The 24265-nt window shown below is 35.0% G+C and overlaps 2 protein-coding genes across 7 annotated transcripts in view; one reads left to right on the top strand and one right to left on the bottom strand.

Annotated features, from left to right (window-relative positions):
- The window catches only part of LOC106673398 (N-alpha-acetyltransferase 10), a 4427-nt gene extending 2966 nt beyond the window's left edge, over positions 1-1461 (bottom strand). Inside the window, exon 1 of one of the 2 annotated variants that reach the window (XM_014405504.1) lies at positions 1250-1461. The gene's annotated coding sequence lies outside the window, so the exon portion shown is untranslated. Of the gene's footprint in view, positions 1-979; positions 1223-1249 lie in introns of those variants that run through there. The other variant, XM_014405505.2, reaches the window with a different exon arrangement.
- A 2826-nt stretch (positions 1462-4287) lies between these two features.
- On the top strand, positions 4288-17144 carry LOC106673379 (uridine-cytidine kinase-like 1). Of its 5 annotated transcripts, XM_024229359.1 has the most exons (13): positions 4288-4539; positions 7394-7467; positions 7562-7666; positions 14401-14510; positions 14588-14761; positions 14849-14955; positions 15250-15420; positions 15498-15569; positions 15624-15875; positions 15951-16160; positions 16225-16410; positions 16471-16636; positions 16790-17144. In XM_024229359.1, exons 3-13 carry the CDS (start codon positions 7650-7652, stop codon positions 16939-16941), a joined length of 1617 nt encoding a protein of 538 aa, XP_024085127.1. In that variant the 5' UTR covers positions 4288-4539; positions 7394-7467; positions 7562-7649; the 3' UTR covers positions 16942-17144. The 5 variants fall into 5 exon arrangements, with proteins under 5 accessions (XP_024085127.1, XP_024085128.1, XP_024085126.1 ...); XM_024229360.1 differs by lacking the exon at positions 7394-7467; XM_024229358.1 differs by lacking the exons at positions 7394-7467; positions 7562-7666 and having other exon boundaries at positions 4289-4539.
- Positions 17145-24265: the final 7121 nt, after the last annotated feature.

Here is a 24265-nt window from a genome sequence, read left to right as displayed (position 1 = left end):
GAATTTCAACGGTGCTATTAGATTTTCAGAGAAATGTTTAGATTAAAAGATATCACGATTTTCCGACGCCAGGACGTGATATCTTTCAAAATCGATAAAAAGCGAAATTACTCTGAAATGGTTGAGAATCGGACCATGGACAATATGAACTTTTTTGTTCATTTTAGGGTGAAGAATCTACTGGAGAAGTTTGTAGCACGAGTAGCAATTCACCCTGTATATATATATACCCAATGAATGTGGCACTTTGGTACTCCGGTCAAATCCAAACAAATATTATCAATTATATAGTGCGTGAATTAAAACTTTCAAAGTAGACTAAAGCCTTCCTCCCTTCTCACAAGTGAAGTCCTAGTACAACCTAGGCTGCCCAAAATCAACACAACCTCCAGTGGGTTTCATCCGAAGTACCTCAAAGCCAAAACCTCAAAAGTTTAAGAAACAAAATCAAACACCTTTCCCACCTAATAGTAAATACAAATAAAATAACTATTGTAGGAGATAGATTTGAATTCAGCAAGAAGAAACTCTTACTGGGTCAAATGGTGCAATCTGAACTTTTTGGCCTTTTTATCTGAGTGAAACGGTTTTTAATTGATAAACCGGGCTTATTTGTCATAAAACACAGACGAAGTTGGGCAGCAATTTTCGGCAACGATGACAGAGGGGTTTGGTGTGAGGTTATGAATTAGGTTTGAGTACCTGGTGAAACTGGTACTGGGTACTCTAATGGGTCTGATCACAACGTTTTTAACAGAATAAAAATTTTCATTTGTAAAACAGGAAAAGAAACAAGTATAATCGATTATATGGTGGTGGTTTAAAACTTCATGGAAGGCCATGCGTGAAATTTTCATGTTTTATACGAGGTCGCCCTGGAAATGGTTTTATAATTTTACACTTTTTAAAAAAAGGGTATTTCCCCGATTTTCCAAAATCGTAAAAGCCCTCGGATGTGAAGAAACGCCTCCAGACTTACCGAAACCGACCAGAAGCAAGACGAGACAGAGCGACGAGATAACTGACACGACGGCCAGTAATATTTCCATAGCTGGTTAGTCCAGCAGTCCGTCTCAAGAACGGGACGCGTCGAGACGGAACACCGTCTTTTTCGTGACCGTCTCGGGTGAAAAGGTCGGTCAAATCGGCAAAACGAGACGACCAAGACGTACTCGAGCCGGAACAAGTTTCGTACTATGGGACAGCGGGGAGCAAATTCCAATTCGAACATGAACGCGTTTCAACTTACCGGAATAAATCCAATTGTTCCGAAAGACGATTTTTCCCCTTGTAGTTTTGGATCTGCACGATGAAACGACGAGCGGCTATTTTTAAATAAAGTATTAAATTGAAAAAACGTGTTTTATATATATCTATATATATATTTTTTAAATAGAGGTTTTAACTTTTAAGCCCTTCGCCAAAGCCTGGCGAATCGCATTGCCTCGGATCGATACCTTCTCCTTACAAACAATCTTTCTACAAACAAAAGTTTACAAAACGCTACAAAAATAATTTTTCCAAGTAATAAAATCAATTTTTTTCAATTTATTTTTTATGTTACCACAAATCAAACGTTTACTTGATAAAATCTTGATAAAATCTTGAAAATATGGCAAAAAAGGCGAAATCAGGGTTGCCACAACACGACGAACGAAATTCTCTTTTTGATGGAGGGGAAATAAATAAAATTCATAAAAATGACCATTCAAAAAAAAAAGTTTTTATCATTATCTTCCATAAATATAGATGTACAAGGAGTCAAAATCCTATAAAGTTACACAGTACGTAATAACTATTATTAATTAAATGACATCAATATATAAGGAAATCAAGAGCATTGTCAGTAGGTGGCCATTGGAAGACTTGACTCGTAGAAGAAGGGTCATCCTCATCGATCAAGCATAGGCTGGACACTTTTGGGACAAAGCTCATGTATGGTTAAGGAAGGTGTGGAACTTGTAGATCTTTATTTTTATAAATCCGTTTATGTTTAGTGTCCTAATTGACCATATTGATTATTTAAATTAATTATTCTTTTTATGTAAGGTCTTGGTCGAGCTGAAAAAGTTAGTGTCATGAGTGGGATCAGCTCGACCAAGACCATACATAAAAAGAATAATTAATTGACATAATTAATATGGTCAATTAGACCATAAACATAAGTGGATTAATATAATAAGTAAAGAAGTAATCACTTCAATAACATCATGCCCTGGCCATTTTCATAAAACGCTGAGAATCAAATCTTAATTACACGACTTTTGAAAAATGGCAAAAAGAGGTAAAATGCGAAAGGTTGTAGGTTGAGATGGGGAGTTGGTGACCGACTAGATCGAAGTCATGATAGATCAAGTGGTTAGAGTAGTGGCGTATTGAGCAGAAGGTCATGGGTTCGTATCTTGCTTGTGACACTAACTTTTTCATCTCAACCAAGATCTTAGATAAAAAGAATAATTAATTGAAATAAGGAAATTGGTCAATTAGACTATTAAACATAAATGGATTAATAGTAAATAATCACAATAATAATAAATTCTGGCATCTGCCCTGGGGGATTCAGGGCATAAGGCAACAAAAAGGTTGACATGTTGGGGAAAGAGGGAGCCAATAAGGGCTCTCTAGGTCCTGAACCCTACTGTGGCATAGCATCTTGCCACAAAAGAGGATACATCTTAAAACGGATCCTTAATGAGTCCAAAAGCTGGAGGGACAATACCACAGGCATGATGCATGCAAAGAAATTCATAGAAGGGCCATCCACAAAACTTACAAAGGAATTACTGGAATGCAACCACAATCAAACCAGGATTCTGGTTGGACAGGGCACTGCCACTTAAGAAAGTACCAATAGGAGTGCAGTCAGAAAAAACACTGTGCAGATACTGCCAGGAAGAGGAGCAGGCCACAGAACACATTTTATGTTTTTGTGAAGGCGCAGGTTCTTGTAGCTAGGAAAGGAAAACTCAAGCAAGATCCTACACTAAGGAGCCACTGGCAAGGCTATGGAGGTTGATTAATAACATGAAGATGGTCAATGAGTTATAAAAACAGGGGAGCACAATAGATCTATTCAGGTCAAGGTGCAGAAGGCCTTGTGGCCGCCTCTTTTATTTCTATCCCTATAATACATTAAACTTATAGTTTTTATTCATCCTAGAAAGATGTGAAAATAGTAAATTTCTATCGTCTGATATCAATCAATTTAAATATATTTTAAACAATATTGATCACTGCAATTGTGTTCAATTGTTTATATATTTCTTTTGTTTAATTAAATTTTTATCATTACTTCTCACATCTTTTATTTTTTTAAACATATGTGTATTATGACACAATACTTACATTTGTGTTCTTATGTTGAATAAGTCCATGTTTTTAATTAATGTTATATGTTTAGATAACGTAATTATTTAATTTTCAATTATTCATTATTACTTATGTAGTTTAACTTCTTATAGAACTTGTAACTGGGTATATTTATCCATATAAATAATTAAATAAATTAAATACTACAGATTTGTTGCCCGACTTAAAAATGGGAACATTGTAAGACAATTTCCACACATCTGGACATACGCAGGTGTCAATTGATTTGTTGAGAAAGATAGTTAGACATGCAATTATTGAGGAACAGCAGTTGAGATATACAATGAGGATCATGAAACTTTAGCAAATCTTAGAGGAAAAGGCTGTTAAAAGCCTGAAATTTGATCATTTTTGTAATTGTGAAGATCATTACATTTGTAAATCATGTAATATATATTTTTTAATGACACTAAATTGTTATAGATTCAGCTTGTTTGCAGAATAATCGAGGATCTTGATTTATGCAAGTTACGTGTGTTGACTAATTGAAAGTCTTTTTGTGCAGGCGTAACTTGCTTGAACCGTCAGGAAATGTTTCGATGGAAAAGGTTGCTGAAAACCTGAAATTTGACCATTTATGTAATTGTGGAGGTTATTACATTTATAATCATGTTACTTTTTTTTTTAAATAACACTAAATTGTTATAGATCCGGCTTGTTTGCATAATAACCGAGGATCTTGATTTGTGCAAGAACCGCCAGGAAAAGTTTAGATGGAAAAGGTTGTTGAAAACCTGAAATTTGACCAATTTTGTAATTATGGAGGTCAGCAGAGTGTTAAATCATATTACATATTTTTTCAAATGACCATAAACTGTTATAGATTCGGTTTGTTTGCTATTTTAGTGCTGATGAGTGTTTTTCTATTAATAGATACCCAAGCTGTTTTTTTTAATGCTGAACACAGGGATATTTTGCTTGTGATCTGTGTGTATCAAGGTTGGAAACTGTCAACAAACCCTCTGCCCCTTTATACCAGGGACTTTTGTGTATCCTCTGATAACTGGCTGGCAGGAAATTCAAACACGAATTCCCCCCCAGGCACTTTTCTCAGAATTCTCTCCGATGGCGGGATTGATTCTGTTCAGCAAATTCCAATAGTTGTCTATCATCACTGACCATGTCAGCCTTCCAGGACTACGACCCTCCTAGTTCTGCCAGTTCTGAAAGGTAAATAGACTTGGTTTTCTCGTAAATTATAACAAAACGTTGGATTGTTTTATTTAATAAAGGAAAAAAATCCATGAGAACTTGGGTTTGTCTTGGTAACTAAGCGATGGATTTTTGATTGCGTCATGTGGTTTCATCGATTTTGCCAGTTTAAAAACAAAATCTACTAATATTTATCATAGATGTCTTGTTTATTAATTTACTTTACACCTTGTAATTTACGTAAATACTTATTTTATCTTGAAACTAGCCGTACAGAATTGGATGGCCTTCAGTTCTATTTATGTTCAGTATCTGTTGTGCTGCTTCCTCCACGTGCCAAATTGTTTTCCCTACCCTTTTCAGAAAATAACAATTATAAATAAAACGTTTTTGATTCTGAGTTGACAACTTGTACAAAATTTTGTACAAAGGGGTGAGGCACAATTTTAGCAGGTCGTGGTTTTTTATGCTTAAGCAGGTTTTAAAGCTTTGACTCCTGCCTCCATCATTATGATAAGATAATTTTAAATTAATAATATGATTATTATAATTTTTTTTCTCGGCCCCGCACTAAAACTACACAATAGAAAAGTCTCAGCTGTTAAGAGCCAGCAATAGCTTACTAACAGCATATAAATAAAGCCAAGACACTAACAAGATTAAAAAAAAAACATAAAAAGATATTAAGTTTAAAAAACTATCACCAAATTTACCCTAAGCATTTAACCTTGATCTGCTCATGTGGATGGCAGATTGGCTGCATATTTTAATTTTTTTGTGCTTTATCCTGTAAGGCACAGTTAAAGGGTTAGGAATTCTCTCAAGCTCAGTATTCTCAAGTTAGGCCTTCGAACAAGACTTCTGGACCAAGACGGTGTAAGACTTCCACCTCCATACCGTGCCCTTTTGTTTTAAAGAATAATGGTGAAGAAACGATGGAGATAAATGATAAATATTTATTTATTTATTACATCAACGGCAAGTAGCCAACAGTACACATACTCAAAGTATGTGGAATTACACAGCTTTAATTTTGTCCAGAGATGGACAGAATAAGTCCAGATCACTACTTAATTTATTAGCTTTAGTACATATTCTAGGAATGGGAGCATTTTTTAGGTAGTTCATTTTACATAATGGTATAAAGAACAGAGGAGTGAATCTGGTACATTAAAGGATATCTTCTCGAACAATTCAGGACAACTAAGCATATTCCTTAAAAGTTTTACAAGAAAAACAATATCAATTGATGATCTACAATCTTCTAATGGACTAATGTTGAGTACATTTCTGAGAGTTTCATATGATATCCAACTAGAATTTAGACCAAGTTTGTAAGAACAGTATTTAAGAAATTTATTTTGAACAGATTCAAGTCTATATATGTAAGTGTGATAATAAGTTGACCACACTACAGAGTTAAACTCAAAACTAAAACAAACTTAAAAGATTGGCCTTATCAGAGTAAAAAACAATATTTTAATGAAAAATATACTATTAAAATCCTGTTTATTTCTTTTCAAGAAACCAAGTAGTTTCAAACATGTATTTACAATAGATTCAATATGCAGGCTAAAAGAAATAGAGAAATCAAAAATTACACCTAGGTCTTTGATATTGTTTAAAGCTAATAGTTCTACATCACAGATATTATATTTGAATTGTAATGGACTAAGTTTCTTATGATAATGAACAACATTGCATTTAATTGAATTGTATTTATCAATATTTGGTCATATAATTTAGATCACACCATCTGACTAGATTAGTTATGTCTTGTTGTAACACTTCACAGTCTTCAATAGATTTTATTATTTTAAATACTTTGAGATCGTCCGCGAACAACTTAAATTGACTAATTGTAAAACACTTATCATTAATAAATATATTAAATATCAAGGCGATATGTGGCCACCTTGTGGAACACCAGAGGTAGCAGATATAGGTCCTGATTCCATATTATCTATCTTTACAATTTGAGTTCTGTTAATCAGAAAATCTCTCAACCATTCCAGCAGGCCACCATGAATACCAATCGCTTCTAGCTTTTTTTTTTTTTTTTTTTCGTTATGAACTATGCATATTAGCCATGTGACAATCTTATATGTGTGTTCAAATTGAGGGGGGGGGGTTATTGTGAAAAAAGGGCCAGAGGCGACGGTGGGAATCGAACCCACGACCGCGGCCTGAGAGTCTCTCATGCTAACCACTCGGCTACCGCGGTCCCCCATAAAGTAGCTTCTAGCTTAAAGCAGAGAAGTTCATGGTTAACTGTATCAAAAGCTTTGCTGAAGTCAGTGTAAATGACCTGATAGCCAGTTTCAAAAGCTTCGAGTATGCTGGAAAGTTAATAGATTTGTTAAAGTGGATTTAAATTTCACAAACCCATGTTGGTTTTCATCAATTAAACAATTGAACATAGGAGTAATTTTTTTTAACATAATATTTGTTCAAAAACCTTTGGAATAACTGATAATTTATTTATAGGTCTATAATTTTGTATTAAAGCTCTATTGCCTTTTTTAAACATTGGCACAATGTGACTAGTTTTCCAAATGGTAGGAAATATTCCTGTTTCTAACGATAAATTAAATAACAGTAGTAGTGGTTTCACCAGGACAAATCTGCACTCTTTTAACAATATATTAGGAATACAATTTGGACCCTTGGAATTGTTCTTTTTTAGATTTTTAAGGGCATTAAGTACATCCACTTCTACGATTTGTATGGAACTAATATTTACTGTACTATCATAATTTATTTGTGGGTAAATTTTAGAGGTAGTATTTTTAGCATAGACTGAGCCAAATAAATAGATATAAATAAATAAATAGAGATAAATGATGAAGAATGATGATTAATTTACAAACAGGGCCTCTTTGTGCCAGCGGATATTCCGACAGGTGGTGATTTAACGGCCGAAAGCCAAACTGCCGTCTTGTGAGTGTAAGCGAAAATATTTTCATACCACTTGAATTAAGAGTTAAGAACACATTTTTTTATTATTCCATAGTGTTTTCAATTTTATCCATTTCTTTAGATTAGTTTGGATGCCAATCTGATAAAATGTTGACTTCTCTGACTACAAAGAAGAAAGCAGTTGTGGCCCTGTCGATCAATGCACGAAAATGACACAATTGATGAGGTGACAAAACAAAAACCACTCAATTCATCATCTACAATTTTTAGATTTACAAAGTTTTTATTTGGTAAAACCTAAAAATAAATAAGGAACTCAAGGGAATGAAAATTAATATCACACTTTCAGCCCTTCGGTTTTTTTTTGTATGTGTAAGTTTTGGAGCTTCATTTTAATTTCAGGGATTTTTGTAATCCCTATAAATTAATACATTTAAAAAAAATAAAAATGTGCTTGTGAAGTTAGGTAATAGTTAATTTTTCCTAATTACACTGATTAAAAAAAAAAGTTTTTAGGTTTCTTCATATTTTGCATACCAAAAATAGGTTTGGTTGTAAAAATAAAACATTTAAAAAGGAAAGGTTTATTACCTAATTCTAAAAAAAAAAAAATGTAAAAACCAACTTTTTTGTTCCATTACCAAGTATTTTCACTTCTGGTATGAATCACATCTGTTAACATGAGGAATTCTTTCCCATTCATCAATAACAGCCATTTCACTCTTCTAGGTTGTTAGGACTTGCATTTCGCCCTTGTACTCTTTGCTTAAGTTGGCCCCAAATTTTTTCGATGGGCTCAAATATGGACTTCTAGCTGGTCACACCAAGCACCCAATTCCACCCTCATTCAGGTAGTCATACACAATATTTGCTCTATGGGGCCTGTCATTATCCTGCATTAGCAAGAATCTCTCACCGATGTTGGTGGTGGTGGGGGGGGGCAAATTGAACTACATGTTCTTCAAATATGTCGTGTAAGTATTGTGCAGTGAGGAAATGCCACCTCAGAACATCAATGGCCCACCGTGGAATGCCACCTGAGCAACCATACAGCATGGGTCATACCTTTCTCCTCAGCATCTCCATATGAAATTACGCCCATCTGAAGATTTGGGGCCAATTCTCAACTCGCCTCTAACGAGAACTTGTTCTCCAATTCACATTGCAAATTGAAGCCTGGTCATTTTCTGAGCTTTGTTTCTTGTTTGAAATTCCAGATGATGAAAAAAGATAACATTCCTTTTTGTTTAATATTTATTGTGTATTCATCAATCCAGAATAACACAACAGCCTTATTTCAAATGATAACAGGATTCATTGTTTTGGTAAAGGTGCTTTGTTTTTGGATTAGAATATTTTTGTCATTCAAAATCCAACATATATAAACATAAACATCATTATCTCACTGGCACTCTCAACACGACACACAGCAATGACACATCTACACAGAAAACAAACACTAGTGTGTACAAATACTTTGATTGGATCTAAAATTTCTAGCATTGTATAAAGTCATTTTTTTTCACACCCTACAAGCATTGTAAAATTTAAACAATGTTAATAAATCCCAGGCCCTGAAGATGATCTCAATAAAGATCGAAACGTTGGCACAACAAAGAAAATATTTTTCTAAAACCTACGTCACACCAGACGCATCTCACGATCTCCAAATAATCATTAATTAATGGTCACTAAACACCACACATCTTTGTCATTGTTGACAAGGCTGATTCTGACCATAAATTCCTGAACCAAATTATAATTTTTTAAAGTAAATTTTTCCAAGAGCAGCAGGTATGCTACTACTCGGACAAAAAGTTGAGGTTTTGAAGACAAAAATATAGATTCATCAGACTAGTTTCACTGTTCCATCAGAATGTTCTGCATTTAGCCATTTTGTTATCTCCAATGTTAAATTCGGGATGGTATTCATGCTGTACCGGTATTGGGTCTATTTTCACTGATAGCTTTGTTGAAGTATTCAAAACGCTTTTCAACATTCTCCATCTTTAGTAAGGGACTGAACGAGTCATCTCAACAAACCCTTGAGTGAAGATGGACCCAATAGTACAATATATAACAAGCACTACACTTCGCTTAAAACTGTACTAACTCTAGGTTGCTCCTCCGTATAATCCTACATTTCCTTATCCCATTTGGCCGTTCTCTACTCCTTTTCTTTGCTGTCCACTCGATTTTCCTTCTTATTGGGTTGAAATGTTGACTTTTAAGGGAGCGTATGCAAGAGAAAAACGCTAAATGTTATAAGTGCCAGGGAGATTCACAGACATTGACAGATTGAGCAGCTCATCTCCTTAATATCTGAAGATAGTCCGGTCCAAAGGTCTACCTGGCCACAAAAAAATAATAGATATTTCTGGCATAAACAGCTGGAATATTACTACAGTCAAAACCAGTGAGAATAGTCTGGCCAGATGTCAGATACGATCAAACGGATCTGGTTAATATTTAAATCATCTGAACCTCTTTTATTTATTTATTTTTATTTTATTTTATTTTTTTTTTGATACCAGGGACAGGAAGAGTTCCCTCCTGAGCACTGCAGCTGAGCTGTACAGCTTATTGTACTTTATCCCTGGCTCCATATTTTGGGGGAGGGCTCGCAACACAAATGTGAACTTGAGCCACCGTTGTACTGGTGTTCTTCCATCGAAGAAACTCATTTTTGAAGGGAGTTGGGACCAAATTCAGGGTCGCTGAGATCCGATGAACCTCCTTACCACAAACAATTTCAATTTAGTTGAGCATTACTTATGAGCTGCAATGTAAGAGTTCACGTGGACTTCAATTATCTCAATTCAATTATCTCCTAGGCCTCTGAAAATGGGCTTAACCTTAATGTAGAAATGCCCTACCTCCATTTACCATTAACAATCATCCTATTTCTTTTTGTCCCACTGTCAACTTTGGGATTGTCCTTGAACAGACTTTATCTTTGAAAAGTCATATTCCTCAGTTATCATGCCTTTATATAAAGTTGTCCCCAATAAGTAGAGCCAAGGGACCCACAGCTTCCAAAACTTCCTCAATGTACCTTAGTGCAGTCAAAGATCCATTACAGGCATGTACGTTGTTTCCCCGTCATGCTCTCACTCTGAAAAGGCTGTGACACGCATGGCCCATTTAGCAAAGCATTCTCACCTCTTCTCCACACATGGTCATGTGATTGCCACAAACCAAACCGATACTCTATGTGAAGAGAACAACTCATCATTGTTCAATTGTCTAAGCGAGATGCTAATTTGCAAAAAGCCTCTTTTTTTTACTTGATATTATAGTGGAGAACATGATGCGAGACATCTGGAGACCAGACTACTCTTTCGAAGCATTTACTCTTACAAGCTCACCCTTACATTACTGACCATTTGGAGTTTTTTTTTCCTGATACTGTCATATAGGTGACATGATATAAGCATATGTTTTATAGTCACAGTTTCATTGCCTAAATGACAGCGGTGGTGGCTGACAAGCCATCAAGTATTCCTTGGTGGCTCTACGGTGCCCAATTCTCAGCCTAGTTAGGATCGCTTCTTCTTTTCTTCTAACTCTAAATGAAGAAGGCCACATTTGAACAGTAGATTTTATTTCCTGAAGCTTGTTATCTGTGACATCTGACCAAACCTTTTGGCATTGTGTCCATATTTTAATTTCTAAAGCGGAATTTAAATCATTCCTTGTGATCTCGCTGATTTTGGTTCCATTTACTACAGCCTCTTTGGCAGCTCTGTCCACTAGTTTGTTGCTTAAAATATTCATAAAATGACACTCTTCCCTCGCTGTGAAAGACACCTCAGTGAATAAAGGGCATCCTGGACCATGGGTTTATTTGAGAACGGGTGGTTCAAGGTCTGTAGGCTGACATTGAATCAGTGCATACGACCAGTGTATTGTTCGAGCAATCAACATTCAGTGATTTAATTATTGCCGTCATTTCAGCTGTATAGTTACTCGCTATTGATTTTAAGGAGAATAAATATTTTCTGTCTGCAACAACACAAGTGGCTCCCACCCCATGGGGGCCTTTAGAGCCATTCGAATAAGCGTATGTTGCTGAGAGTAGCTTACTCTTGATGGTTAAGAATTTTTGTTTATTATTCAGAAATCGTGAGATGCGGTCTGGTGTGATGTAGGTTTCAGAAAACATTTTCTTTATCGTGCCAACGTTTCGATCTTTATTGAGATCATCTTCAGGGCCTGGGATTTACAAACATTGTTTACATTTAACAAATACATGTAGGATGTGGAAAAAAGTCAATGTATACAATGCAAAATATATTTCTCACTCAAAGTGTTTGTCTTCTGTGTAATTGTGCCATTCTTGCGTGTCGTGTTGAGAGTGCCAGTGAGATATTACTGTTTTATGTTTATATATGTTGGATTTTGAAGGGGTGGGGAAGGAAGTCTGTATAGAAAAGACAAGGCGTTGGCTTCTTTGAGGTGAAAAGAGTCGACGAAGGGAAAAAACGTTGGTAATGGTTCGGCCAGATTATCCTTTCAGGATTATTTAGAAGGAGATAAATAGGAAAAGGAAAGCTAAATTGTTGAAAAATTAGACTATGTGAAAAATGTTTGATATGTAGAATGTGATGTGATGATATATGTATGTTACCTATATTGAATTTGATTAATGATATTGGCTTAGCTGCGACTGAGTTTACATGTATCTGTTCTGTAATTGATGCTGTGTTTATCTCTGTTGATGTAAACCATTTCTAAAAAATTACGTTTATGTTTGTTTTGTTCTGTGTGTAATATTTTTGGATTGTTGAAGTCGAAATTGTGTTTGTGTTCAAAATGGTGAGTAGAGAGTGCTGTAGGATTTTGTTTAGGTTTTTTGCAATCATAGATATGTTGCTTTACTCTCTTGTCCAGATATTGGGATGTAAGACCAATGTAAGTTGCCGGACAGTTTAAACAGTTGATTTTGTAGATTAGGTCAGGTTTATTTGTTATTGGTGTGGGATCTTTAATTTTGGAAAAAAAGTGTTTGAATTGTTTTATAATTTTTGAAAGATATTTTGAAGTTATTGGATGAGAGAAATGTGTTTAATTTATGTGATAGGCCGTGAATAAATGGCATGGAAATGTATGCTGGTTTGTTTGTATTTGATAGACTTAATTTAACAGTGTTTAGGGTAGAGATTGTTATGGAGGATCTGTTTGTATATCTTTATGTTCTTGTGGTGAAATGATTCATGGCTTAGGGTAATCATTCTGTGAAGTAACCCTTTGGCCGTGTTTATTATTGTATGAAGAGGATGGTGAGATGTAAAGTTGAGGTAGCAATCTGTGTTTCTTGGTTTTTGATACCAATCTGTGATTAATGTGCCATCTGGTTGTTTTATTACGAGTTACCATTGTTACGACCGTGTTTTTTGATAGACTTGTGTGTGGTGTTATGTCACTAATCACCACACATTCTTGTTTATATATATAGCTAGGAGTGTCATTTTTATTATGCATATTCAGAGACAAGATTACTTTTGGTTTTGGCAGTAGCAGGGAGGTGTGACTGAACAAGTTTCTTTTTGCAATGGTGGTATCATGAACTGTACATCCAGTAACATTAGTGATATTCTAGCAGAGAAAGGAGTCGGCTTGATAGTATGTTGACTATTATGTGGAGGGTTACCTCCAGGAAAAAAATAGTTAAGTGGGTGTGCAGAACAGGAAATAATTTTGGAAAAATATTTTAGATCTAATAAGTTATTTTAAAGGATGCTCTCCAGCATAATGTCTCCAACATGGAGACTGTTAATGGGACTGGACCAGAAGGCTCCTGTAATTATTCTAAGTCAGGTGTTTTGTATAGGGTCAAGCATACAAATTTTACTCGATGAGGCTGAGCCATAAGCATTTGCCCCATTGTCTAGATGCGATCACACAAGAGATCTGTATAAACATGCAAGCCCCTTGCGATCAGCAACCCATGAACATGAGCTTACGGTCTTCATGACATTCAGTGCTTGGGAACACTTGGATTTCAAAGTTTTGAAGTGAGCAGTCCAATTTAAATTCTTATCAAAGATAACTCCAAGATAGGGGACTCGATCTATGAGTTTGATTGGGTTATTTGAAATATACAAAACTGGACAACTACTAGATCGTCTTTTAGAGAATAGAATTCCTGCTGACTTTTCAATGAAGACAGTAAAATCATTTTTGCATAGCCACTGATCAACATCATTTAGACTAGTTTGCATGTCTTCTTGTAGCGTTGTTATATTTTTTCCCTGACAGTACAATACAAGATCATCTGCATACAGCATTGCTCTACACGGTGATCGTATATGCTTAAGTAGTACCTCATTAAAGGTTAAGCAGAAAAGTGTAGCACTAAGCACACTGCCCTGTGGTACTCCATTTTCCTGAGCAAAGCTCCCTGAGTAAGCGGAGCCACATCTCACATGAAAACTTCTGCCTAGAAAGTTCATAATAAATAATAGCATACTTCCTCATATCCCTAAATTCTGTAGCGTGTCTATAATCAGACGTCTCTATGTTCAGTCAAACACGTTTTGTATATCTACAAATACCTCTACTAATTTATTTTTGTTTTGGAATGAGTCACATATAGCTTGTTCTAGATTTACAAGAGTTTTTTTAAGTTGAGCTAGCTTAAAACATGTGTTTCAAATGTATATTTTTACATACATCTGGTTTATAATTTGATTGGTGAAAGTTTAGCGAATTTGATTAGTAACAAAATAAAGGGAATTAAAAAAAAAAAAAATGTCATTTTTACTTCCTATACCGAAGTGTGTAAAATTAAGGCGAACATCGCGAGACACAAAAAAATGGTTAATATTTACAAAAAAGGGATTAAAACGCAGTTTTATTATAGCGGTCTTATCAATTCCTCTTTTTTAATCTTATATGCTTTCTTTGGGTTAAATTAAATTTGTTCTTACACAAAGTTTGTTTTTCATTTTCCTCCAGTGATGTCTGTGAGAGGGAGTTTGATAACGTACTCAGCAAGGAGCTACCGTCAGATGAGTTCATCTCAGCGAAGATCACACCTCCCCAATCTCCAAGACCGCCTTCAGCTGGTATTTCTTTTGAAAAGCGACTCAAACAATACAATTTGTTAGTGTTTTTCCGTTTGCCTCCGTTTTGACGGAAACAGGTTCGCAGAAGTCGCCAAGGGCACGGAGGCAGAGGACAACGTCTAGCTCGATGGCGAAGTCGACTCACACCGCATCTGAGTCTGTGATTAGGAGGTACAGGAGGACCATTTACACCGCTGGCCGGCCTCCGTGGTACAATTCTGCGGGGCAGCAGGTCAAACCGTTTGTCATAGGTAAGCCGACTGGCATGTCAATGTGGGATGTTTAAAAAAAAAAACTATAAGAAAACTAACAATAATTAGCCAACTAACACACAATAGGTATTTGTGGTGGGAGCGCTTCAGGGAAAACGACTGTTGCAACAAAAATTATCGAATCTTTGGACGTACCTTGGGTCACTCTCTTGAGCATGGACTCTTTTTATAAGGTATGTCCTGAATTGGTATATTATTAATTTAAATTAAAGGGTTATTAATATTTTAACTTATTACACCTCACTCTAATTGCATCAAAAAATCAAAATGGAAATAATTATACTATTATAATAAACATTAAGTATTAAAATTAAATCGAGTTAATGTTGCTACTAAAAGTTGTGTCAAATGGTAAAACAAATCTGTCAAGGTTTTGCATGTTTAGATTTTTAGAAATATAAAAATTTAACAATCAGACAGAAAGGTTTTTGACTTTGTACACAATTTAACTCGAAAATCTTTCCCAGGTGCTCAATGAAAAACAACACTTGCTGGCATCGTTCAATGAGTACAATTTCGACCATCCGGACGCTTTCGATTTTGACCTGCTCATCCCGACACTCAAAAGGCTCAAGGAGGGTAAAAAAGTGGAAGTGCCGATTTACAACTTCATGACTCACTGTCGAGAGAATAAAACCGTAAAATTTTATAACAAAAATAATCTTATTAAAAAGAAAAGTTCATTAATTGTGTATAATTTATTTTTAAAATATAGAAAACGATGTATGGGGCTAATGTCGTCATATTTGAAGGGATATTGGCATTTTATAACACAGAAGTCTTAAATGTAAGTTTGTAAATGTGATAATACATTGTATAATTTTTAATTGTATGTTTTAAGATGTTAGACATGAAAATATTCGTGGACACGGACGCTGACGTGAGACTTGCAAGAAGGCTAAGGCGGGATATTTGCAAAAGAGGACGCGATCTCGATGGCGTTTTGAAACAATACTGCACCATGGTGAAACCAGCTTTCAGCCATTATATTGCGCCGTCTATGGTACATGCTGACATTATTGTACCACGAGGTGGTGACAACAAGGTTGCCATTGAACTCATCGTTCATCACGTCCATACTCAACTAACACTCGTAAGGTTCTTCTATTATTTTATAATTTGCTGTTTTTTAAATTTAATTTTAATTTTTTTATTTTTTAATATAAAGAGAGGGTTCAAGTTGAGGGAGAAACTTGCGAGTTCTTTCGTCGGCCAGCCCCTTCCGAGCTCGATTTTCCTCTTGCCTTCGAGCCCGCAGGTCAGCGGACTGCATACTTTTATCAGAAACAAGGATACGCCGCGAGACGAATTTATATTTTATTCTAAACGGCTTATCAGGCTTGTCATTGAATACGCCCTCTCGCTTCTTCCTTTCAAAGTATATAACACGTTTTATTATTAAAAACCAATAAATATTTATATTCATTTGTTATTTGATTCAGGAAATAGAAGTCGAAACTCCACAAGGTGTCAAGTACCAAGGTAAAAGATTAGCTACAGACAAAATCTGCGGCGTATCAATCCTCAGAGCCGGGGAGACAATGGAACAAGCCGTATGTGATGTTTGTAAAGATATTAGAATAGGTAAAATTCTAATACAGACCAATCTTAGCACCGGTGAACCTGAGGTGAACCATCTTTTATCCAAATTTTAAAAAGAAAGCTTTTCAATTATCAAACTTTTTCAGCTTTATTACTTAAGATTGCCTAAAGATATAAAGGATTATTTGGTCATCTTAATGGATGCGACTGTCGCAACAGGCGCTGCGGCTATGATGGCCATAAGGGTCTTGCTTGATCACGACGTCCCCGAGGAAAACATCCTAATAGTTTCTCTTCTCATGGCCGAATCAGGTTAATTAAAATTAAACAAANCTTCTTTTTTTTCTGTGTAATTTTTCTTGTATAGGGTCTTGAAAAAATCGGTTCAAGGTAAGAGTCTAAAGACAATTTAAGGATATATATATTTTTTTAAAAGAAAAAATGTCAAATTTATCTTTTTTAAAGGAGTCCATACGATAGCATACGCTTTCCCTAATGTGAAAATCGTCACTTCCTCAGTCGATCCTGAGATCAACGAGAAGTTCTACGTCCTGCCTGGCATCGGTAATTTCGGTGATCGTTACTTTGGAACTGAACCTTCTGATGAAGTCCTTTGAAAAAGAACAAAAGACGAAAAAAAGATAATTATAACAGGGAAAAGCAAGACTGATTTTCTTTTCCCCCCATCATCCAGTTTTTCCACATTATTAATAGACCGCATAATCTATTTATACTTAAATGTAATTGACTGTATCTATTGTAAATATAATTCAAAACATGTATTTAAAAACAGTTAAACCTGTTACCCTTTCATAAATATAAAAGTTTATTGTAAACTTTGTATATTATTTTGGGTTATCATTAAGCTTTAAGAAATTAAAGTGTTTCTTAAAAGTATTTTTTATTTATAAGGTTTCATGGTCCGCTTGAACAAATAAATTCTTTTCAATTAATTAATTTTTTAGTTAAGATTTTGGTTGGGATAAAAAAGTCTGTGTCACAAGCGGGATTCGAACCCATGACCTTCGGCTAAATACGCCGCTGCTCTACCACTCGAGCTATCGTGACTTCGATCCACTCGGACACTAACTTCCCATCTCAACACCACCTTTTGAATTTTGAAAAATGGCAAAAAGGAGAGAAAATTCAAAAGGTGCGGTTGAGTTGGGAAATCGAATCCCGCTTGTGACACTGACTTTTTTATCTCAACCAAAACCTTAATTAAAAAATTAATTAATTGAAAAGTATTTTTTATTAGTGAATCTCTTGTTATTATGATCTATTTCCTCCTAGTATTGCTTTTTTCTATGCATGTTTGGAAACCAAATTAAACTTTATTCTTCTTATTATTATTAAAGAATATTGTTAATATATTAATCCATAGATGTACTTAGTAGTCATAATTGACTGTCTTAATTATTTTAATTAATTCTACTTTTTATCTAAGGCCTTGGTTGAGATGAAAAAGCTAGTGTTAACTTTTCATCTCAACCAAGACCTTAGATAAAAATTATAATTAATTAAAATAATACAATCAATTAGGACTACTAAATAAATTCAGTAAGGTTTTAATTGAGATGAAAAAGCTAGTGTAAGAAGCAGGATAGCTTTTTCATCTCAATTAAAACCTTAGATAAAAAATCTAATTAATTAAAATTATTATTAATGATTATTAAAGACTTACAAGGTGACGGTGGGTCTTTGTTGACAAGTGAGAATAAACAATTATGTAAATAGCCCCATTTTTCCAATAACAGTGCATAAAGTAGACTTAAGGGAATTATTAATAAATCGACTTAATCAGGTAAATGAAGCTTTTTCAAAATCTAATTTTAGGCGCAATTAAATGAGCATAAATCAAAATATTATTTTTGGTGTATTAATTCTACAGAAATGATGAAGAGTGAAGGGAGAGATGTTCTTGTAACTCCTTCAAGCTGATAAGAGTTTAATGCTTGAAATCGGTTCACTGTAAACCACAAATCTGTGAGAACCATCATTTACAAAAGATGTATTCGTTTTGTTTGATAATCAGGTATTAGGTCACAGAAACCTAGAAACTCCCAACTTCATGCCGAGCTTTCGTTCTTTAAAGTTAAACATCTTCAGCTCTGGGTTAGTTTACAACTGTAAAAAGAATAAATAATTTTTTGCGAATGTGATTAATTTAATAAATAAACTAAAATAGGAAATTCGTTATTAATCAGCAAAGCAGGTCAAAAATGGTTAATTTTTGTGGGGGTTGATTGAATAAGAATTATTCCTCCACTGCGACCCAAACGGGTCAATTGTGGATTGGTCAAAATTTGGATTTGACTTCATTGCCACGATTCTAGCATTATAAAACCCTTAGTTACCGACTTTTGGATTAACAACATTTGGAAATTAGTTTTTCGACTGATAATTTTGATGACATTCTGCCTGACTGTCATTCCTAGTGCCAACTTTAACATAACTTTTCACAAAACCTAGTGGGCTAATTTTCATGTTTGATAATTCCTTTTAAAGAAATTGTACAGCCATTGTACAACTGTATCTAACATTAAAATCGAACTTTTATTTCCATAAAAAAATAATAATTAATAAATAAATTAAAAATAATAATAAAGAGATCACCTGACTATAAAATTTGAAACAAGCAAGAATTTCCGCTGGCAAAAACCAAAGTTTTGAGGGATTTTTGAGGCTGTCAGAGCTGAAAAATGAAATCAAATGAAATAAAAGAGTAATAAGTAATGTAAGTAAGTAATAAACTACAATGCCCAAAATCGCAATTTAAATAAGGAAAGATAGCTCCCTATTGTTTTTCTTTGATTATTATTGATTATTTGGAGATAGTGAGATGCGGTCTGGTGTAACGTATGCTTCATTATTGTGCCAACAATTTGATCTTTATTGAGATCATCTTCGGGGTCTGGGATTTATAAATATTGTTTAAATTATACCAATACATTTGTTCTAAACCTACATCACATCACACTGCATCTCACGATCTCCAAATAATCATTAATTAACAGTCACTAAATACCACACATTTATTATTATTTGTAAGTAGCATTAGTGCATTTATATATTTATTTTTTTTATATATTTATATACATTTAAATATTTTTAGGTATTTGAAAGGAAGATAGAAAGGATAACGGCTATAGTCATGAGACTGTTGCTAGTCTGACTCCGTTATTATTATTATTATTAGTATTATTATTGGCCTATGGGAAATGTTTAAATTATGGAACAAAAATTCGAAATTCTAATTAAAGAACAGGAATAAATTTTATAATTTAAAATAGGTTTTTTGCATACATTTGGCTTTATAGCAATCAGAAGGGATATACATAGCTAAACCTAAGATACAAGGTTCAAATGTTAGGTTGTGAAATGACCTTAGCCTTTAAAAATTAATAAAATACTTAAATATACAAAAAATTAAAATAAATTGAAAAACAATCTGACAAATAATTTTGCTATTTTGTGTATTTTCTTATAGAAATGTTATATATATTTTGATGATACGTCGTTTAAAAGCTGCGTTCTTTTTCTTTCAAATGGTCTAGACATTAAAATCCTTTTAGTCTTTTTTGAATTATAATGGTTTGAGTCAGATATTCCGATAGCGATTCCCAAAAATCAGAAATAAACATTTTAGGGTTCAAAAAATCGATAAATTTAAATTTAAACAAAAATTTACTTTTAGGGATCTCCTGAGATGGTAAATTGAATTTTCATATTAGTTTCACGAAAAAAGAAAGTTCGGGGTCAGGGCAGAGGTCAAGTGGACTTTGCCCTCTTATCCTTTACTTCCTCCAATCCTAAATCCCATCCCCTCAGTTCTCGTCTCGATGACAAACGATCAACGTCGATCCTTAAAATCCCCAAAACCTCACAGTTTTTGAAAACCCTCCCTTTCCTACACCTAAGTTAGCCCCCTAATCACATCCAAAACCATGGAACCTGAAGTTTTTCCCGTATTTTCATTAATTTCTAACTGTTTCTACGTTTCCACAATATCCCCTTTTCCATCCACCCTGGAGGTCACTATCTTCGATGCAACTGGTGCCAACTTCACGAGGCGCCCTGTGAATCTCGTCAGTTACTTCAACATACTGTATACAAAAGCCAAGTAAGCCTTCCTTTATTTTCCTTCTTCCTATTCCCCCCATTTTATTTAATTCTTTATTTTTTTGCCAACCCAAACATGGCAAAATGTCCTAGTTCTTTGAAAAATATTTGGTTTTTAGAATTTTTTTGGTTATTGATAAACTTTGACAGCTTTTACTCCATTTTTATAGCATTCACCTAGTTGATTTGAGCAAGTAGAAAGGCGAAATAAAAATATTAAAAAACGAAAAATTTCAACTTTCAGATTTTTTTTTAGTGAAACCGTATTATCGTATTCACAAGAAGTGGCCATAATATGTGTCCGATATTTTGGAGGGTAGAATAAAAAAACGTTTGGCCCAAATTCGTGACCCACCAACCTGGTCGTCCCCTTGTTATATTTAAAAGTAATCACATCATCTCATTTAAATTTGTCAATGAAAATAGTCGCTTAGATGACATTGTTTAATATTACTTTGACTAATACTGAACCGGCACTGGGTCACTTATTGGGCTCGGGGGTTTGTTGAACTACCCAATTTCGGAATTGCAAGTTCCTCACTGAAGATGGTGCAATGCCAAAACGGGTTTGAGTTTTTCAACTCAATTGAAGATGGTCCAGTCTAGCATGACTCGCTGACCAACACCCCTAATATTTCGACTTGTACCATTGCAAAGACGGTTCACTGTTTCCAAGAAGAATGATAGGAACGCCAACCGCAAGGGCTATAAAAAGGTGATGAAAGGGAGCCAGGGTGATTCGATGTAATAATTTTGTTGTGAAAATTGACCAAACATAATATGATTTGGGGGTGAAGCCGAGAGTTGTGGTTCCGCAGACCTCTGACTGAAATCAGATTACGTGAATCGAAAAGGTGCTGGAGCTGGCTGGAGGTAGTAACCAAATGGCCCGGAGATCTTTTTCCGGCTGAGCTTTTTGGTAGGAAAGGGGGATCGAGGAAATGAAACAGTTTATTTTTTTAAACAATCCCAAGAGACATTGTACTTTCTTTCTTCATGCCGAATAAACTTCTCTTCCGCAACTTCCTTTCTGGGCTATTTTCTCCCTTCAGGGCAGGGCCTCGAACTGCCTGGCTGTAGGGCCAATTGTGTATGACAATGGCTTCAAGAAGAAAATTACACAATTAACCTTAATTTACAGCGTAGAAATAAATGTTTATGAATACTATCTATCTCTAATTGGTTGCATTTTTGAACTTTACCTTCCCTCCAGGCAGAATGTAATTAAGGCTAAATGTTCTGATTTATCTTTATGTAAGGTATTGGTTGAGATAAAAAAGTCAGTGTCACGAGCGGGATTCGAACCCATGACTTTCGGCTAAATACGCCGCTGCTCTACCACTCGAGCTATCGTGACTTCGATCCACTCGGACACTAACTTCCCATCTCAACCCAACCTTTCGAATTTTCTCTCTTATTTGCTTTTAAATTAATTGAAAGAAATGATAAATGATGGAGTGAATGTGGTTTAATCCTTTTTAAAAAGATAGTTCCTACTCACAGTAAGTTGGTTTGCAAAGATCCGGATTTCGAGCCATTTACCTCATCATCAGGTTGAAGGACTTCTACAACCACGTCTCTCGACATGAATTGCAAAAGTGACATTAATTGAAAGATGTTATTTGGTCAATCGGACCACGAAATCTAATGAAGTTCTGATTTATGATGAGTACATAGAACGATAGCGCCCGCACTAGTTTTTATATTTTTCTTATCAGATTTTTGTATAAAGTTCTGTGCTCGAACAACCTGTGTCCAAGTCACCTACTTTCTATAGCGGGTTAACACAATTCGGAAGGCAATCAATCGTTTAATCTCTTTAAAAGAGATTTATTTAAAGAGATTAAACCCTACTCACCCCACCTTTATCATTTCAATCAATCGTTTGTCTTAAACGCTGTAGCTTCGTCCGACCAATTGGATTATATCGGTCAATAAGATGTACTTATTGATTTTAACTGTACTTATTGTGAAAGGTCGAACGGTCTGTTTATTACCAACTGGTCTCCCAGTTGCCAAACTATCTTGAAATTATATAAAATTAGAATTTTCTCTGATGAAAATTTGTGATTTACTACAACTTCTCTGATGCTTGAGTGTTACATACAGGCCGGTTTATGAGGGCGTTTGTGTCATAATTGCAAAATGATGAAAAAGTCAACAGTAATCAGTGTGACAAAAGAAATTTTAAGCTTTCCAATCGCATTTCGAGACAACGCTGACACGGTGGTTGTTTATTCACGAGATTAACCTTCGTGTGAGTGGTGGAGTGGCCACATCCTACGCGCAGAAGACAAGCTATTCGAATGTTAATGAATTTTTTTTCATTCGGGACAACATTCCGTCGGTCAATTTGTAATTGATGGAGCCGTAATTTTTTCCCTTCTCTCTTGCCGACAGGATCAATCCCGATTTATCCCGAGGGAGTGGGCGGAACGTCCCCTGGAAGGACGAATTGACAGAATTGTCACCAACCGCACCACAATGGCAATAAATGTTGTAATACTAATTAAATACACTCTTCTTCCAAATTTGCAAATATTTTTTCAACACAATAAATTTTTAACACGAATAATCTTTTAGAATGGATACACAATTTTTTTGTGTATCTACTTTCGCGTCATCGATTTCGCATTATCACGAGTCGCATAGGTCGGTTAGGTTAGGTAAAATTGGATGTTTTTCGTGATCATTTTACGCGCTAAAGTGCGCATGGGTATTAGGAATGGAAAGGCTAGGTAGAGTTTGGGTTAAGTAGTGTTAGGTTAGGCTAGGCAGGGACGGGTTAGGTTAGGAAGAGTTGGGATTTGGTAGTGTTAAATTATGTAAGGGACGGAATATGTTAGTTGCGGTAGGCTTTTAATTCCTCCAGCTAACCCTTGCAGAAGGATATTTACTCAACCTGCTTCCCAATATGGTTTGGTTAGGTTAAGTTTTGGGTTTAGTAGTTCATGTTAGTGTTAGTATTCAACAATATCACCGCCGTCGATAGAAATTAACGGGAACGGCCGTGGCGGGTCTTTTTGGACCTAATAGTTTTTAAAACAAAAATGTCCTAATTTTTCTATTCCTAACTTTACCTAACCCATGTTAACCCATCTCTAACCTCTTAACCCTATCTATTTTACCCTAGCTTAACCCGTCTCTAACACAAACCTTACATATTTTAACCTAAAATAATCCGTCTTTTACTCGACTAAACCTAATCATTCCTATCATAAATTAATCCAATCCATGTGCATTCCTTGCGAAATTGATGACACTTAAAGCATATTCATGTTAAAATGTTTCACAAACAATTATTTAAATAAGTGAGCAAGAGAAAAAAAAGGCTGAAACGGACAAATTAAATAGGCAAACAGAAAGACAATGTATTAAATGCATTGCCAACAAAAAATATTAAAACGCAAGTTGTTTTTCGTGGTGTTATTTGTCATTTCCAGTGAAATGTATTATTTAAATCAAACCAGGGAATCGTACCATTAAAAGGTCGCAGGTCCTCTTATATAAACGGCCGTCCTGTTGTTTCCTCGTGGGAACACTTTTCAAACTCCCAAACTCGACTTGGGACAACAAAAGTTTTTAGGTCAACAAGTGATGATAGGTCCACTAGTCTTGATCATGACAATCAAATGTTTTTTAAAAATAATGTATTGGGAGAAAGTGGAAGGACTGAGTGGTATATATGATTGATGGGGTATTTCCAGTCTTGAAATTTCTCATACGGTCGAAATCACTGAGTGGAAAATGTATTTTTTTTGGGGGGGGGAGGTTGAGACAGTTTTCTGCTCGGAAGGAGTGTTATATTAGCTCAGGCCT

The sequence above is a fragment of the Cimex lectularius genome, unplaced genomic scaffold, assembly GCF_000648675.2.
Source record: "Cimex lectularius strain Harlan isolate CLEC.00 unplaced genomic scaffold, Clec_2.1 scaffold355, whole genome shotgun sequence".
Lineage (NCBI taxonomy): Eukaryota > Metazoa > Arthropoda > Insecta > Hemiptera > Cimicidae > Cimex > Cimex lectularius.
The sequence above is the reverse complement of the archived record's forward strand: the minus strand, read 5'-3'. Positions and strand labels throughout refer to the sequence as shown.